We start from the raw sequence: 20,517 nt of genomic DNA, 5'->3' as shown, positions 1-20,517 counted from the left end.
CTATATAGAAACTAGCATGAAGAGTCAATACACACTGCAATAAATCAAATATCCAAGTATAAACAGACGGCCTTAAGAAAAACAACACTAAGTCTAAAATTTCCTTATCATACAGGATTCATAGGAAGAAACAGATTTATTATTAATATTATTCTAGCAGTCAAATAATGAAAACTTCATTTAACATTTTGAAAATGTATTATTTTCAGATATAGAGAAACAGTTTACACATTGTGTATAACAAAGAGATTAAAGCCCTAGCTTTAATTGGTATCATCCCCCCCCCCCCCGGTTTGATTTAATGTACATCCATCAGATGTACAGCAAATTCCTGTTAGGCAAGTAGGCATCACTGACCCTACCAAACACAAAAGGTGGTACCAACCACCTTAACCACCTTTTGTGGCTGACTCGACCCACTCTCCAAACAGTGGGTGTGTATATAGCTGAAAATTAAACAGTAGGCCACGGTACATACACTCATGTTAGAAGCAGAATATTTCACTTTTACAATTTTGTATCAACCAGCTCAAATATGCTTTCAGATTGTTTTACCTCCAGATACTAAAGATTGTCAGAATGCGATCAGGTTCCTTAAAAGAAAAGCTTCGTTATCTTCTAATTAACTTTTCAATTTATGCACGATTATCCAAATAATTATCTATTAAGTATTATTCACAGATTTAAGAGAAACAGTTTTAACATAATCATGAAACAAGCATAACTACTTTGAAGTTATATTAAATGATCTGTACCTGTACACTAGATTGCCTAACATGCTACTCTGCTTCAGCAGTTGGGACAATTACAGATTTAACAAAATAAAATAAACAAACCTTGTTATTTAATTTTCACAATATTTATAAATATTGTAAAAATATTAATATATTTATAAATATTATGAAAATTAAATAACGTAGTCTGTTTATTTTCTTTTGTTATGATGGATTTTCATTAAGTAATGGCTTTATCTGTTGATTAATAGATTTCATTAAAAAGAAAAAAATTAGTAACAAAAATTCTACACTAGAAAAATGTAAACATCGTATCCAAAGCTGTTGCTTCTTTTCTACCTACTTTTTAAAATAAGAAGGGTAAGTGACTTCAGATAATTTGTAGGGAAAGTATAAGGATATGTTTGGAGAAGAAAAGGACAAAGCTAAACTAAAAGGGACAAACTATTTATGATCAACCTACCTATTCTTTTCTGCATTTAACCAATGAATCATGCTACATAACTAAAGTATATTGTGAAATATGACCACATACTATACTAAATATTGTAAAATGTCAAAAAGGTAACTTCTTAAGATGTCAAGTGAAATTTATTTATCTTTACTTTTACGATGTATATTACAAGAGAAAGACAGTAGATGATTGTTCAGGTAGGCATATATAAATATATATAAGGCATTTTATCAATTCAGTTTTACTTAAAAAAAAGTTTTTATAACTAAAAAATTATCATTCAAATCACATTTCACATAAATATTTGTAAATAGTGAGAAAAACTAATATTAAAAATAATAAATAAATGAATCAAAAATTAAAAACGTAATAAAGAATTTAAGTTAAAAGATTTACAAATATTAAGAATTTCTGTCGTGGTACAGAATTTAAAGCTAAGTTGAATAAACCAATTTTTTAATATGGATTTGCCAAACACATTTCTTACAAATGACACTGCTTTATTATGTAATAACACCAACGAATTTTACACCTTATGCCAATGATTCCCAAATTGTGCGCCGCAGTCACTGCAAGAGCAATACATCAGTTGTTGGATTTTAACTGGGAAACCGAGTGGACAGGTAATATCTTAGTAATATTTTTACTTTCCCATCTAGCACTATAGCTTTAGAAGGGTAAGTATTGTAATCAGTCCAATTTGAGCAAATGCGGTTTTCACCAGATCTTTAAGTTTTGATACCTAAGGTACTCAAAAAACCAGATGGAAATTTTCCAAATGTTCATATGTACATGTGTTCAGTGTCGCACTCTAAATCACCTTATTTCTCCAGAACTACTGGACTGATTTTTATCAAACTTCATCAGATTACTTCTATATATGGGACATTGATGCCATTAAATTTTCAACTTAAAATATCCAGGAGGTGAGACTGTACAGCAAGATCACCTTCACTAGCTGGAGATTTTGCCTAATTAAGGTCTTATTCTTCTTAGGCACATTTGTTAACAATTAAAAAATAATATTTCCAAAAACACTTTTTTTGCAAAATCACACCTCCACCCCAAAAAATGTTCTAAATTAAATAAAACTAATAGCAAAGTGGGTATGCTGCATAATTAATACCCCCTCTCACCGCTAGGAGCCCTAAAGTAGCACTGACGTACAGCTGCTGTAGTCACAGGTGAGTGGTAGAATTAAATAAATTAACAATATTTAAAGTGTAAAAAAAGTATTTAAAGTGGCCACCAGTACCGCCACACCTACGCGAATGACATATGTATGTGCATCGCGCTTTAGAATCACTGAATTTAATAAACAAAATATATTTAAATAAAATTATAATATTTTATAAGTTGTGTATGTTAGCCATGCATCAGGAAAAAACTGCATGACTGGAAAGTGGCAAAAAAGCTGATTGTGTTGTCAACTTTTTTGTTTCTTCTAACCTTTCAGTTTATGCTTAATCAGTATTTTAGCCTCTCCACCTAGCACTTTGTAAATAATTTTAATGATTTGTTCACAGGTATTCCCAACTTGCTTTTCTTCCAGTTCCACCTACATCAATTTGCTTTTCTTACCATTCCTAGAGCATACTGACAACTGCCACAGTTCTACTCAAGGCCAACAGTGACACTATTTGACTCGCTACAAATAGTATAATAAAGGCTCATTCTGTCAATTAGTCAAATCATAGCAAACATAGATAAAGAAAATTTATACTTGCTGTGATTTAACAGTTTGTGAATAAGATAATCATAAAATAAAAGAATAACTTTTTTTACATATAAAAAAAAAATCTGTCTTCAAAAAGCTATGGACAGGCATGTTAGCTTCCATGTCTGAGTCAAGTCTTTTTAGTTTCATATTTTAAACTAGATGCTCATTTCCTTATCTTTAAAAAGGAACAGATAATACTTTACTTAAATCCATTTTTAATTTAGGCTGGAGTTTTGAAGTGGAACTTCTTTAGTGACTTAATAATTTTCATAAAAAAATAATCTATATTGTTGTAAATGGATCAAATTTTTTAATCTTTGATGTGGGATTTTTATGATAGCTAGATTCGCAACCTTTATAAGACTACTCTAATTATGGTCAGCCAGTTAATGATTGGACACACACACACTACTCTCCAAAGCTCTTGTGTAAATAACAGATTAAATTAACTAAAAATAAAAATAACAATTGCATAAAAAATGAGATCTTACATCACCATAACTGTTTACTGATGTAACTTAGCTCTCAATAAAATTTGCAGGAAAAATAATTAAAAATGATCCATATTTACATGAAGCTATTTGAAATTATATTATAATTTATAACATAATAGTAGTTAGTGTATCTAATAAAACTAACCTTGCTCAATAGACTTCACTGAAATGTTAGTGAACAACATAGCTTTAGTGTGATATAATATAATATGAAGCTAAATTTATTGGACGATTATATTTATAAACATATAAATACACACACGTTTATTTATACAGAGTATTCATGAAGCCATACTACAAATTAATACTTAATAGTGATTATAATTTAATTTTTGAAGGGTGTCCACAGAATGGCTTATTTTTTCCCTGGCTTCATAGAGCATATTTAATTAGGACACTCTGATAGATCATATCTTCTGGAGGAGATACCCTTGATGGATTAATACATGTGATTCTATGAAGAATGAATTCATTGTGAAATGTTACCCAAATGTTTATTTAAAATTTTAATCATATTTTAAGGTAATTTTTCCTAATAATTTGATCATTTGAAATTGAATAATAAGTTTATTTTACCAAACAGTAACAATATATTAGTGTATCAAAAAAAAAACCCAATACAAAATATGTAATAATCCTATGAAATTGTCCATGTTAAACTGAGAGGTAATTTCATTCATAAGGATGTTAAATACACATTTATGTTTAACAATCTTTTAAAAAATGGCAGTTATTTTTTTCAATCCATCTTTCCACTGCCCATACAAAAAGGTTACTATCTGATTCAATTCCTGAAATTAAAAATTTACAAAATTTGAGCAATCAAGCAGTGCACCAAAAACAAATTCTTATTTTCCATGGTAAATCCTCAAAATCGTAACTATTTCAATTGTATATGAAAAGTTTTTATGTTCTAAAACATTCAAATTTTCATTTTGGGTATATTTTTACATGTACTTCTCAAAACCAAATCTTTAAAACTTAGAAAAGAAATGGGATGAAATGGGATTTAACTTAACCTTTTAAGCATAACTGTTTATAGATTTCAAAACTACAAAAACAATTTCTCCTCACTGTAAACTTGAAAATGAGTTAGTCAATACCTGCCTGCAAGCCTACATAACCAGCTCTTCTAATACCCCTCTTACGTAAGTTACCCAACAAGCACTAACACATTAAGTTGTTATTTCCAAACAGGGTATGATTAGAATTATTATAAATGATCATTCTCAGTATATTATTTCCTATACTATTCGATTTAATCTGTTTATTACTTTTTGAAAACTATTTTATAACCAAACATGTAACAGAAGTGACACATTTTACTACGCAACAATCCACACACACACACACACATTCATAGCCATGTGCAATGTGGTTGTGGAACAAAATAGAGAAAAAATCAGACTTAGGCCATCCAAATAGAAGTGACTGTACGAAGGATTAAAAATTTCAGTATTCAGGAACTGAATTCCATTTACTACATGATGATGGCTTATCTAGTAATTCATTCTTGGATTTATAACCTTTAGTGTAAATCTTGTAAATGTAAACCCTTGTAAACCTTTATGTAGCAACAAATATACAAATGCACCAATATAATGACATTACACGATCTTCAGCAAGAGGAAAATATAATATGGATGACAATGAAAAGAAAATGAAACATGTATATATATATATATATATATATTTAAATTCTATTAATAAACCACCTAGTAAAGAATATTGAGATAAGACAAATATTTTACTAGTACTTTCATGAAAAATTAAAAAGATATTATCTCAATATTCTGTACTTGGTGGTTTATTTAATGTAATTTAATAATAGTGCAGAGGAATAATGTGAATCTTAAAAAGATTATTTTCAATAAAATATAACGTATATAAAGAAAAAATAGTTTCTGCTGGAAAAAATACGGCAACTCCTTACAACAGCTACAATTTACCATGTTCAGGCAATACAAAATAAAAGTAACTGTCAAATCCATTTAAATTATTCCCCAAGGATTTTAAACATTTCTGATTGATGAGTACATGGAAAAAACTATAAATTATACAAACTCAGAGATTAGAAACAATAAATAAATGCTAATATAACAGTAAAATTAAAAAAAAAAAATGAAACGAACACGGAGAAAAGAACAATTGTGTATATTTTTAACTTTAATAAAAAACAACTAAAATAACTATTTTCTGACCTATATGGTTCTATGAAGTGACAGTAAATTTACAATTTGATTTTAATCTCAAATTTGTATGTTTTGATAAAAAAACGAAAAGAAAACACTGAAATTAAGTGATATTATTCAGGAAATATGGGATAACTTTGTAATTATTATCATATCATTACATATTATGAAGTTGGTATGTGTAACTAATCTTATGTAGGTGTGTGTATGTTTAAGAAATTTTAAAAAGAACCCATATATGAGAATTATAACATGAGTTTGGTAACTAAATACATGATAACAGTTAGTTCTAGCTCAGAAGGGTACTAAAAATGTGGATGAAATGTGATTTAAACAATAACTTTGTATACAAACTGATAGTCACACCATGTGTGGGAACTGGGAATAAAACAAGCAACCAGTTTATGCCAACCATCATCAGAAAAGAATGTTTGAATATTTACATGACAAAACTTAAATGTAGTTTAACACTATTTTTTATTATATAATTTTATATGAAGCACTGATAGAAAATGCACTACTAAGAGCAGACAAAAAATGGATACTTTTTCTATGTAATGTGCCTTAGTTCCAACAAATTTTATCAAAAATTATCCAACTCAAGTGGTTGTCTTATTAATCTAACTTCAAAGTCTTTACATATCAGAAAGGAATATTTTTCAAAAATATTAATTGAAAATGTTGATTTAAGAAAAGGCAAGTGGCAATCATAATTTTTCATTAAAAAAAAGAGAAAGAAAGTATCCTAAGTGTTTAATAAATAATTTTCCGAATAAAACAGTACAGTTAAATCATGGTATTTACTTTTATTGTTTGAAAATAGTTTGTTCTTAAAACAGGAATACAAATTAATCCCTAATGAAAATTGAAATATATACTTATAATTTATTTGTAGCAATTACCTGCAGAAGATAAAAAAAAAAAAACAGTCCAATTGAATTAGTTAACTTAGTCAGCTTTGCTCTTAACAGGAATTACACATTTGGTATTTTGTATTATGTTTTATATATATATATATATATATATATATATATATATATATATATATACTTAACCATTATATTTGTTTAGAAAGCTTATTTAAAATTATTGCCTCAAAGTATAGATTTCGTCTGAGTGTTTTGAAAATATTTTAAAGCACTTATAATAAAGCTGTTTATATGGCAACAGCTTAAAGTAAAACTTCATCCAGAATTATTTAACCAAAGTAGTCTAATTATATCAATATGTATTTTGCAACCAACTTTACCGCACCAACTGACCTAAGCAACCAACAAGGTTTTTCTTTTTGTAGTCACTTGTGACTGCATTTTTGTATTTATAATCTTAATCTTAACTAAGTTTTTTTTTTATTTTCTTATTTATCTTTTATTTATTTTTTCCTAAATAAGTTTCAAGCATAAAATGCTGGTGTAATTATACAATTACAATGGTGTGAAGTTAATTTTTCATTTTCATAAATTAATAAACAGATGATGTATTACTTCATAAACACCATGTAATACAAAACAAATATTAGTTTTATTTTGAGCGTTACATTATTATTAATTTTTGCATACAATTTTTATTAGTAAAAAATGAAACTTTTCTACCCATAAAATAATTCTTCTATGTTCTTCAAATATTTAAAACCAGTCACAAATTAATACCAAACACCTTTTAACTCTGTGAATAAATTATTCAACATCTTTTATTAAGATAATCTTCAAATGAAAAAGCAAGCCAAAATAAATGATTTTTTTTTATGTTTAATATTTCTTCATTTTGTAGATAAACTATGCAGAAATTAATTAACATTGTCATATCAGAGTATTAAACAAATGCAAAAATTTTGAAAAAAAAAAGAAGCTTATATCAACAGCCAAGTCTAAGATTAAAGACAGGCAGGCAAACATTACTCGATGAAACGACACCTGGCATTTTTCAATACTGTTCAATACAATCCATGGAGATTTCCAATTTGATTGTATAATATAAGGTTTTAAAACTATACTCTGAGTATAAATAAATCATTTATTAATTTAGTTAATCAATAATCTTTACTAAATAACTCTCTCTCAATTAAACAATTAAAAAATACAAATAAAAATTAATATAAACATTTTTTATAACAAACAGAAATAAATTCTACAAACTAGATTCTACCTAAAAATAATACTTATAAAATATAACTACTACATGTATCACACACAAGAGATTACAGAAATTTTGAAATATTAATAAGATAATGTTGGTCTGACATCAAGATCTAAATTGTGAGTTGTAATGTAATGTCGAAAATCTCGTAATTCCTGAGCAGATATTCCCTCCCAACTTTCAAGTTCAGAAAGAGTACGCAATTTATCACAACAAGTCATTAGTAGGTCAACAGTCTGCATGCTAAGGCCGTAGCTGTATAAAATTTTTAATTCTTCTAAATGTTTCATGGGATTTTTTGTAAACACTTCAATCATAGTTTTATCATCAATACCAGTCGAAGAACCCAACTGTATATAACGAATATTAAAACAATGTGAGAGAAGAAACTGTAGATGCATTAGTGCACAATCTGCTACACAAATAAGTCGTTCGAGATGCAAGAATGGTGGTACCTTCATCTTTCTATGAATAAGATTATTATTTTCACCGAATTCACAGTTAATTAACGTTAATGTTTTTAAACGTGGACAATACTGGCTTATATATATAATTGCATTTAGATCTATCTCTTCAACATGTTCTAGATGGAGTAAAATTAAGTTTGTACCTCTAGCTTCTAGTAAATTTTTTATTCTATCGCCAAAAAAATCACAGTTCATCAATTTCAATTCCGTTAAATTATCTAATGCACTAAGTAATGTCAGGTCAGCTATTTTTTCATCATGAAAAATAGAAACATGTGTGAGGTAAGGGCACAATTTTACCATGAGTCGAAGATGTGATGCTCTCAGATCTCTGCTTTGTAAAGATTTTAAACCTAATGGTCCAAGATTCTCTTCACTTACTCTTTCTAAAATATTACCAAAATCATCGCATCTACCTAAATCTTGTACACAAGGAAGAGAAGTTAAAAGTGTTTTAAATCCCTCAACAGAGACAGAGGTTCTGTAAAGTTTAAGTTCCCTCAAATAATTACAATTAAGGAGAGATGGGACACTTCGATCTGTAACAGATCTTGATGAAGTTACATCAAGAATTTGAATTAAAGGACAATTAGCACCAACTACTGATAATATATGATCAGTGCAGTCAAAACAAAGACACAAGTATGTTAAATTAGACATTGATCTTACACCTGACAAAATACTTTTTTCGGCTTCAGATGTATCCCAACCACCGGAACCGGATCCTAAGTTAAGTTCCTCAAGTCCTTCCAGCCTATGAAGATTCTGATTTAAAACGTGCCTCATTATTTTTGGCCAATGAGATATATCTAAATGTTTTAAATGAGAATGTACGACTACTTCAGTTAAGCTCACAACCACTTTCATTCTAGAAAGGAATAAAGACATTGGCACAAACTGGTCATAAGCAGCCTTAGTCTCCTGAATTAAATCATTTACAGATGTTAGTACTTGCACAGCCATTTTATCAAATAGATACCAAGGAACACTTGCATACAATGTTTCATTAATTGATACTATACTTTTCTGCAACAAAACAACACCTTCATTACAATCTCTCTGGAATATCCAACAGACTGGATCCACTAAATTTTTACCAATACATTTCACCCATATGCCCACTGCCCTTAAGGCGAGTGTTTCTAAAGAATGTGGCTGCTTTCTTTGGGGCATTTTCTATTCTTTTTAAAGGAAGTATTACGTCAAAATTGTATTCCATGCTGTAAAATAAAATAAAAAAAATAAATTACATCAGTATTCATCCTGATAATTTTAATATAAGTAAATTCACATTTCAATTATTGTAAACATACAACTGCAAAATTTCTAATTAATCCCTTCATTACATTTTAATTATAGTCTTTTGAAATATTTTTTGCAGAACTCATATTGTGAATTCAAAAATAAGAACCTATGCTGAGTTTTAACAAGGCATTCTTAAAGTTCATAACAAAAGTAGCTGCTTCAAAGTACACTAACAATTTTTTTTGTTGTAGAAATTCAAATAAGTATGCAGGTTATCAGTAGGAAATAATTTTGATTGTTATTGAAATCTACAAGCTACAGTAATAAATACTAAACAGTAGGTCTGAAAAGTTCACAAACTAAATTTCTGTAGTCGATACAAGCAACCCCATCTCTCAGACACCAAGGAACTATGTATTATGATGTCTGACGAGTGTGTGTACAAAATTTCATCACATTTCATCACTGCAGTCTCGAGTTTTATTTGGCCATGTATGTTGTGTTCATGTGACCCTGTTTGGGGAACAGAGACATGGAACAGAGAAGCGCAATAAAATTTTTTGTTCAACTTCAAAAATCTTTCATTGAAACTTATTCTATGATACAGCAAGCAATCAGTGATGAAGCCGCATCTCATACTTCTCATATTACAACATACACATGGTGGAAGCAATCTAAAGATGGTAGAGAGTTGTTGGATGACAATGGACAAAGCAGGAAGCTGTCAATAGCTGTTCACAATGAAACTGTTGCGAAAGTGCACGCACTCCTGCTCAAGCAACTTCATTTTATCCTTCAGACCATAGCAGAAGAGCTAAACATTGGTAAAGAAACAGTACGTACAATTATAACAGAAAAAGTGAACCATCGAAAGGTGTGCTCTCGTTTTGTTCCATACTTCTTGATCAAGGAACATAAACAAGTACGTATTTTTTGCACTCAAGACTTCATTGAAACTGTCAATAGGAACAAACATTTTTTGCAAATTGTAACTGGGGAAGAAATCTAGTGCTTCTTATACGATCTGCAAACGAAGTGCCAATCTGCTGCTTGGTTGAGTCCTGGAGTACAAAGACCAGCGAAAGTTAGGCAGCAAAAATCAAAAGTGAAAACAATGTTGATTGCATTCTTTGACTCAAAGGGCCTGATTCATCATGAATTTGTTCCAACTGGTCAAATTGTAAATTCTATTCAGAAGTAATGAAATACCTGATGCGTCACATTTGTTGAATCCAGCCTGAGTATTGGGATCTGGGCAGTTGGAGTCTCTTGCATGACAAAGCCCCGGCATACATAGTAACAGTTTTAACACACTATTACGCCGCAAATCAAATCACTGTCTTATCCCACCCACTATTCACCCGACTTGTCTCTACCAGACTATATTCTGTTCCTGAAACTCTAGTTGAAGATGAAAGGCTGCTTTTTCGACAACATTCTGGCCATCTAAAAAGCTTGCACCGAGCAGTTGAAAGCGATCCCACAAAGTGATTTCTCCAGAACGATGGGCTCTAACAGCGCTGCAATGAGCGTATAACTAGAGAAGGGTTCTATGTAGAGGGCTGAAGTGAATAAATTCATTTATCTTTAAATATGTATTTTTATTTTGTTTAGTTCAGGAACTTTTCAGACATACTATATATAATATCACATCTTCAACACCAAAAGTTGCTCAGTAATTACTATTCACCATTAATGGAATGACTTTATTACTTTTGTAATTATATGACTTTCCCAGCAATTATAAATAAATATGCATTGCAAATCAATATACAGAATAATGTATATTGATGAAATCTGTGGCTACTTTATAAACATGGGATAAGTGAAAACAACTAATATCAGATCAAACTGGTCTCCACAGGCCTATTTAAGTCACTACAAATATGAATCTGAAAGAATTCATAATATTTCAAAAAATTTTTACTTTATCAACAACTTGCCAATTATAAATTATTTCAAGTGCTACCAATTGGAGATTCTTTAGCAAATTACAAGTTTTCATAGCTGTATTCTCCTGCTAAACTCTCACACAGTGCCATGCGAGTAGATGCACAATTATGATTAAAGATCAATCAAATGGTGGCAAAGATTTTGGGTTTTTATTGATCAATTTTTTCACACACCTTTTTCAGTAGTCTACATAGTAAGCCTGAAACTCTGTGCCCAGTTGGTACAAACTGGAAGAGAATAATTTCTTTGAAATTAACAAAAATTCAGTAGCATTATTTTGACTTTTAATTTGAACAAAATTTTGGGCATTGAAAATTGGCAGTTTATTATTGTGTAATTAGTCGCATCATTTCAGTTTCATTGGTAAAACCATGACTAATCATACCCGCAATGACACGGTTCATAATGTCATCTTACAATTCCAAAATTTCTTGACGAATTCAACTCATCAGTAAATGGTTTGCACACTAACTTAGCACAATTTACAAGTGTTAAAATCCTAACTATTTCTCTATTAATTAAGCTTCTGTTTGCTATATTTCTGAAAATCAGTTGATCATTTTTATACACAACGATAAACTTTCACCATGTTTTCAACTCTCCTCAACGGTTACCCTGACCTTTTCTCATCAGTAATACTTTTTCTTCCTTCAGAAAATTGTTTTATACATTTGTTATCTGATATTTTCTTTATAACCATTATCCCCATCAATTTAAACATCTCCATAATTTTATTTCACGTTTGCTAGATTTGAAGTGTAATGTTTGTTCAATACTAGAACTCTAACAATGAAATTTTTACAATAGTATACTAAAGCATCCAAACAACAACATACTTAACTTACAAACAAATGAATTCTGGTCAACAATAATAGCTGTGTAATAACTATGATGATATCTGTAAAGCAATGAACATTTCAATGCAGTGCTGCTACAACAGAAACATTGCAGTAAGTTAGTGAACGCTAATACCTGACTTCAAATGGTACCAAGTTATATAAAAGCAGATCAATATCTGGTTAGATAGTATGGGCATTTTATCTTTTAAGTATAGGATTATTTTTTTTAGGAAATGTAGTACATTCATAAAGACATGAATAAGTTTGTTTTTAATTTAATAAGTATCCATCTACACAATTCAAATTTATGGGCACTAAACGACACACTAGCAGCCACCCATTTTTGTAACTCAAAATCTCAACTTGCTCCAAGATGCTTGGAATCTTTTCACCTGATATATTTCACGTGGAAATACACATGGGAATGATAAATAGCTTAGTTTTATTAAGATGCTTCAAAGCATAAATAGTAAATGTGTTAATAAATCGTAAATAGTAAATTTGTTCCAAACAAGGTCAATTTGATCAATTCACAAGAATTTTTCACACACAAATTTCACACTATGGGTAATAAAATTATTATGTTAATGGGAAAACTGTCCACATTAATAGCAATGTTACATCTACCTGGGAAAAACAATGCGACAGTGTAACCTATATTAAAGATAAGTTAAAATAATTTAGATTTGTATCTATATCAGAAAAAATTATATTTAAATTAATGTTTTTGGTGTTTTACAATATAAATACTCGCTTCAAAAATTAACATACAACATTTTTAACCTTAAGTATCAAAATTTCTTGATTTGGCCAAGCAGTTTTCCAAATTTTTAAAAGATTTATTCAAATTAAACAAAATTATCACTATCAGTTCAATGCAAAAAGAGTTAACAAATATATCAATGCATTTACTTATAATAAATGTAACTGCCAACAGCCAGTTTAAAAATGATAATAGAAGAATATACACATGGAAAAAGCCAGGCGATACTGCAAGGTATCAGATTGATTATATCATGGTTAAGCAAAGATTTAGAAATCAACTCGTCGACTGCAAAACTTACCCTGGAGCAGATATTGATTACAACCATAATTTAGTGATAATGAAATGTAGATTGGGGTTTAAAAACCTGAAGAAAGGTGTCAGATGAATCGGTGGAATTTAGAAAAGCTTGATGAAGAGGAGGCAAAGAAGAATTTTGAGGAGCACATCGCAAGAGGTCTGAGTAAAAAGATAAAGTAGAAAATGTAGACGAAGAATGGGAAAATGTAAAAAACGAAATTCTTAAATCAGCAGAAGCGAACTTAGGCAGAACAAAGAGAACTGGTAGAAAACCTTGGATTTCAGACGATATATTGCAGCTGATGGATGAATGTAGAAAATACAAGAATGTTAGTGATGAAGACAGTAAAAGGAACTATACACAATTAAGAAATACTATAAACAGGAAGTGCAAACTAGCGAAAGAAGAGTGGATTACAGAAACGTGTTCAGAAGTGGAAAGAGAAATGAACATTGGTAAAATAGACGGAGCATAAGGAAAGTTAAGGAAAATTTTGGGATACATAAATTAAAATCTAATTATGTGTTAAACAAAGATGGTACACCGATTTATAATACGAAAGACAAAGTCGATAGGTGGGTGGAGTATATTGAAGTTATATGGAGGAAATGAGTTAGAAAATGGTGTTATAGAGGAAGAAGAGGAAGTCAAAGAGGATGAAAGGGGAAACAATACTGAGATCTAAATTTAAGAGAGCATTAAAAGATGTGAATGGTAGAAAGGCTCCTGGAATAGACGGAATATGTGTAGAATTACTGCGCAGTGCAGGTGAGGAAGCGATTGATAGATTATACAAACTGGTGTGTAATATTTATGAAAAAGAGGAAGTTCCGTCAGAATTCCAAAAGAGTGTTATAATCATGATACCAAAGAAACCAGGAGCAAATAAATTTGAAGAATACAGAACAATTAGCTTAACTAGTCATGCATCAAAAATCTTAACTAGAATTTTGTACAGAAGAATTGAGAAGAGAGTGGAAGAAGTGTTAGGAGAAGACCAATTTGGTTTCAGAAAAAGTATAGGGACAAGGGAAGCAATTTTAATCCTCAGATTAATAGTAGAAGGAAGATTAAAGAAAAACAAACCAACATACTTGGCATTTATAGACGTAGAAAAGGCATTCGATAGACTGGAATAAAATGTTCAGCATTTTAAAAAATGAATGTTCAAATACAGAAGTAGAAGAAACGATTGCTAACATTTACAGGAATCAAACAGCAACAGTAATAATTGAAGAACATAAGAAAGAAGCCGTAATAAGAAAGGGAGTCTGACAAGGATGTTCCCTATTCCCGTTACTTTTAATCTTTATATAGAACGAGCAATTAATGATATTAAAGAGCAATTCAGATCCAAGGTAACAGTACAAGGTGAAAAGATAAAGATGCTACGATTTGCTGATGATATAGTAATTCTAGCTGAGAGTAAAAAGGATTTAGAAGAAACAATGAACGGCATGGATGAAGTCCTACGCAAGAACTACCGCATGAAAATAAACAAGAACAAAACAAAGGTAATGAAATGTAGTAGAAATAATGAAGATGGACCACTGAATGTGAAAATAGGAAGAGAAAAGATTATGGAGGTAGAAGAATTTTGTTATTTGAGAAGTAGAATTACTAAAGATGGACGAAACAGGAGCGATATAAAATGCCAAATAGCACAGACAAAACGAGCTTTCAGTCAGAAATATAATTTGTTTACATCAAAAATTAATTTAAATGTCAGGAAAAGATTTTTGAAAGTATATGTCTGGAGCGTTGCTTTATATGTAAGTGTAACTTGGACGATCAGAATACCTGAGAAGAAAAATTAGAAAAGCTTTTGAAATGTGGTGCTATAGGAGAATGTAAAAAATCAGATGGGTGGATAAAGTTACAAATGAAGAGGTGTTGTAGCAAATCGATGAAGAAAGAAGCATTTGGAAAATGTAGTTAAAAGACGAGACAGACTTATAGGCCACATATTAAGGCACCCTGGAATAGTTGCTTTAATATTAGAGGGTCAGGTAGAAGGAAAAAATTGTGCACGTTTTGAATATGTAAAACAAGTTGTTAAGTTGTTAGAGATGTAGGATGTAGGGGTATAGTGAAATGAACACCTAGCACTAGAAAGGGAGTCTTGGAGGGCTGCATCAAACCAGTCAAATGACAAAAAAACAAAAAAAATGACAAAAAACTAAGAAGACAAAAAAAATAAAAAATGTAAATAATTAAAACCCAACGAAGTACAAATCAAGAGTATAAAATTAATGTTATTCTACAAAAATAAGTAAAAAAATGATTAAATGATGTTATTCCATTTGGATAAAATAAATTCTATGCATTTCACTGAAACATGCCCATAAGGATTTTTTGTAAATCACTAAACAATTAAAGAATACAGATAGATGTTCTATTTTAGATTTTAGTTCAGATAGAAGTATTAAGTTCAGTGAGAGAAACAAGGCATAAATTGCATAGATTAACAATATGAATGTTAAGCAGATGACACAAACAGATAACAGATAACAAATGTAAAGAGAACTTGAAAGACAAACTATGAAAAAAGGAGAAAACAGGATAGAAATATCTGGAGAAATTAAATGAAAAATAACTTAAAAGAAAACAGAAAATTCGTATAAAAATAAATTAAGACTTGCAATTTTAAACAAGGAGCGATATAAAATTAATGAGAATTTTAATTTCTATAAAAAAATCTTTTTAGTCTTTTATAATAAAATTGATCCCCTTTAAATTAGTAGTTTCCCAGGGATGCAACACACTTATGCCAGCATTTCTCCCAATTCTCAAAATATTTAAGAAAAGTATTTTTTTTTTTATAGTCTTAAGTTCACTTGGCAAATCTTTCTTTATTTTTTCTACCGTCGCAATCATTGTCCTTTTAATCTTCTCTTAATATGCAAACAAGAAAAGGTCCTAGGCTGCCATACCTGGAGATTACAGACACTGTCACATCAATTTAGAGTTATTTCTGGTACATAATCGCATTTCTAATGAAGTATGAGTTGGAGCATTCTTGTGGTGCATAACCCAAGAATTGTTTAACAACATTTGTGGTCATTTTCTTCAAACTGCCTCACATAAACTATGTAAAACGACTGAATAATATTGTTTATTGACTGTACAACACTGTGGTAACAATTCATAAAGGACTATGCCATTGTAATCGAAAAATCAGTAACCTGATAAAAACCAGTAACCTTAAAATGTAATCAAACTTGGAGTGCTTCTTTTCGGTCTTTGTTATCCAAGAAGCTTCCATTGGAATGACTAAACCTTTGTTTCAATATCACAACTGTACATGCAAATGACACATTTGAGTAATTCTGAGTAATCAATATCAGTTCTAACAATTGTTCTGCTCTACTTTTGTAGAAAATTCAAACTTTTGGAGAGAATTTTGTTGTTCATTTCATACTCAAAATATCAGTCAAAACTGTTTCAGACGAACCATGAGAGATTCCCACCTATTCAGCAACTTCTCTAGTAGTGATTGTACTATTACTGAATAAAATGTTGTCCTTCTTTTATCAATATTTTCACCTGTTGTTGATGTGTTAAGACTTCCAACCCTTTTGTTGTCTTATTGAAAGTCTTGTTATTGTTGTCTTTTGTAGCCTAATTGAAACTGTTTGCACGACTTATAAACCTGTAGTTTTGACAATTTATTCTAACCAAAAGCCTTCTCTAACATCTTCACTTCATTCCTTTTAACACAAAATCCCTTATTCTGCCATTTTCAAACAAAATGGTACCACTTGGTACCATTTTAAAAAAAAAATAATAAAATAAATTTAAATAAAGATAAATTCTATAAAAATAAAAATATATTTTTAATATTTTCTGACCTACTAAGAATCAGCCAAATAAACTTTCTTTTTTCTGTTTAACCTCCGGCCATCATAAGGTATTACTTCAGAAGATGAATGTGGATGATATGTGTGAAGCCAAATAAACTATAACAATTGCTATGCAGTGATCACAACAAGGAGAAATGTTTGTTAGGGGATAGATAGTAAACCTTTCAGTACATATTATGAAAGTCAAACCATGAATGATTAACACTGACATTACATCCAATTTGTAAGTTTTGAGCATTTTTGGCTGGAAATGCAATGAAATAGTATTCATACTATGAAAGGAAACACACTCTCTTTTTTAAAAAAACAGATTATTATGTAAAGTATTTCTGAAAAATAGAATATCTTGAAATGTTTTTTTTCAGGTAGAGATTACACAAATGCCTAAAAAAAGACACTTTATTATAGGTAATAGAGAAACCCTGAAAGACATAAGCTACAAAAATAAGAACACAGGATAGAATGAATTTGAAATACTGGAGAATATTTAATTATGTTCATGATTTTACATTTATACAATTAATTAACAAGGATTATATCTTATAAATTCTTCAATCAATTATTTAATTTCTTAAAAGAAATACATTACAAATATAGTTAAATTTTACTCTGTTTCTATAAACAGAATTTTTTTAGACTTACCTCTAACGCTTAGTAATCCTGAGCTTCAACGAACAATTCTACGAAACATTTTACTTCAACATTATATAGAGTTCTTGAGCAACATTAATTGCAATATCGGTTGAAATCTTCTATCAAAAATGTTCATTTAACTTCTAGTAAAATATTGATGTAAACCACAATACAAAACTTATAAAAATCATTTAATACCTAATTGCATACCTTTTTCAAAAAATAAGTATGTAAGTATTCAAAAAGAATACTTATACAAATTTTGCATGCTTGTTCTAATGATTACAATGAAATAGATCTGAAATATATTTTGTATAAACAACTTTGAATACCTAGTTTTTACCTGGTATCCACAATTTTTGAATATCAGATTACATTCATTTAAAGTAAATTTAATTATGAGCACATCATAACCTCACATAACAATTCATAATAAAGAAAATTATGCAAGACTATTTAGACCAAAAAAACTTAATTCTTACAATCACAAGCTAATTCTTACAACAATCACTTGTTCTACAAATAAAATAAGTTTTATTAATAACCTAATGTAGTAATATTATTATGAGTCATTTTATAAATAATTATTAAGAATAAAATAAATGCAAGGAATAATCCTTGCATTACTCAAACCAGACTTTTTCTATATTATCTTAACTCATTTTATAGAAAAGTTTTGTAAATTCCTGATACCAAACTAAGTGCTATACAACAAAATTTGTTTTTAAAAATTAAAGGTTTATTTTTAAAAGATATAAAACTCACAGTGAGTAAAAATATTGACCGGCTATGATTCAAATTTAATTAAATTGTTATTTTCAGTTGATTGAATTTCATGTTACTGGTACAACTAGATGATTTGAATTAGATTAATGGCTAAGTCTTACGAAAAAAAACAAACAAAAAAAAAAAAAACAAAAAAAAAAAACTGAAACTAAACTAAACATAAACTACTGAAACTAAACATCAACTACTGACTGGCAATTAGGCTTGCAGGCTATTAAGAAAGTAAAGTATTTAAATAAAAACAATTTATCTCATATCTTCAGTATTAAATAAAATGATTTCCCTATCTTTATCAAAATCTTTTGATTTTCAACTCATGTATGTTAAATTAACCTGATTCAACTAACACACATTACACTAAGAAGGAAATTTATATATATTAAAAAAAGAGAAAAATTAAGATGCTTACAATAATAAATACATAATCCTTTTATGTGAAATATTTTTGTAATTTATTGGAAAAAAAAACAATTATATCAATAAAAAAAAGGCTTCTATGAATTTTTTAAGTAGCTTGGCTGCTATTATAAATCATTATGTATCACAATACCAACATCATGAATAGAAACTTCACTCAGCATAGTTTGATCTCTACCTATGTAAACCAGTTTGTTAAATGTTGCTTCAGTCATTAGCACTTATCCTAATTCCACCACTTCACTGTGCACGATTCTCTACATTATCTCCTGTACAGGATTGTTCTTGTTAATGGTAGTGGAGAAACCAGTAAAAATGAAAATCTTAAAGTTAATTGTCTCCATTAGTAGGAGGAAAAAAGCATGACTTATCAATATCATACTTCCATAACTGCAATATTTAAATAATGCACACCTAAATTACAGAAGTGATTTCATATACAAAAAAATAAGAAAATAAACAATATATATACATTCATTGATTTTAAATAATATCAGGATAGAGTTCTAAATATGTAAATGTGATGAGTTTTGAAAAATGGAAAACGTTATTTTTAAATTACAACCACCATTAATTCTAAAACCCTTATTTATTACTGGAGAATACTTTCAACTTTTAAAAGTATATAAGTTACTGGTAAGCCCTGTTTAATAATCATTTAACACGAGTACTTGTATTATGAATTAATAGAAAAAATAATTTGTAAAAAGACAACTGTTAACACATAATAAATAGAATAAATTTAACATCTCATAAAGAACAAAAATCAAATTTAAACACTATTTAAGTTTATGTAGAAGTGATTTAAAGAATTGGTTTCCTAAAATACCAGTACTGCAATCTAGTACCTGTAATATGACATTATATCACATCACAAAAATATATTTCACAATACATTTATAATTAATTTTATTACAAATATAGAAATTAAAATTGTGTTCAGCAATGTCTGTAATAAATATTTTGCCATACTGTGTCAAATGAAACAGCTCTCTAATTTGTACTAGCGAGTTTGGTGCATGGGCATTATTTTCTAAAAATAGAAACTTTCCTTTAAGCTTAAATTTTTGTTAAATAAGTATATTCTTTGAATTTACTTCCATTACAAAGCGAGTGATGACAACACACTTAAGACTTCATATGCATCTTCTGTTTTATCTAAAAATGTTACGATTTACCCGAATGCCCGCCCAGATTCCTCTTCTGATAATTCTTCATCATCTAAATAAATAAATTATCAAGAGTATCTGTTTTGAATGTACCATGTACTAAATGCTTTCGGAATAAATACATTCTATGTTCACTGTCACAAATTCACAGTGAATGGTCTAACTTTACAACATTGTTAAATGTTACAATGGTAATCTTTTTTCTTGGCAGTATATATCATTCTATGGCAATCAGATTGCAGTTCTACTACTCTAGAAATCCAAAGCTTCTGATTATAAAGATTTACAGCTTTCTTTCTTATCTCTATATTACAGCAAAAGAGAAACACTGTAAATCCTTAATGAATAAAT

General features: G+C 29.3%; 1 protein-coding gene across 4 annotated transcripts in view; it reads right to left on the bottom strand.

Moving 5' to 3' along the window:
- Positions 1-20,517, bottom strand: part of LOC142319270 (ribonuclease P protein subunit p40-like) — a 73,101-nt gene that overhangs the window by 37,411 nt on the left and 15,173 nt on the right. The window contains exons 1-2 of one of the 4 annotated variants that reach the window (XM_075356346.1): positions 17,804-17,907; positions 7,594-9,417 (exon numbers count right to left, since the gene is read on the bottom strand). The exons of 2 other annotated variants lie outside the window; for them this stretch is intronic. In XM_075356346.1, the coding sequence (XP_075212461.1) occupies positions 7,811-9,370 (1,560 nt within the window). In that variant the 5' untranslated portion in view covers positions 9,371-9,417; positions 17,804-17,907 and the 3' untranslated portion in view covers positions 7,594-7,810. Of the gene's footprint in view, positions 1-7,593; positions 9,418-17,803; positions 17,908-20,517 lie in introns of those variants that run through there. One more of the 4 variants, XM_075356345.1, reaches the window with a different exon arrangement.

The sequence above is a fragment of the Lycorma delicatula genome, chromosome 2, assembly GCF_047948215.1.
Source record: "Lycorma delicatula isolate Av1 chromosome 2, ASM4794821v1, whole genome shotgun sequence".
Taxonomy (NCBI): Eukaryota; Metazoa; Arthropoda; class Insecta; order Hemiptera; family Fulgoridae; genus Lycorma; species Lycorma delicatula.
This window is presented reverse-complemented; position numbering and strand designations above follow the sequence as displayed.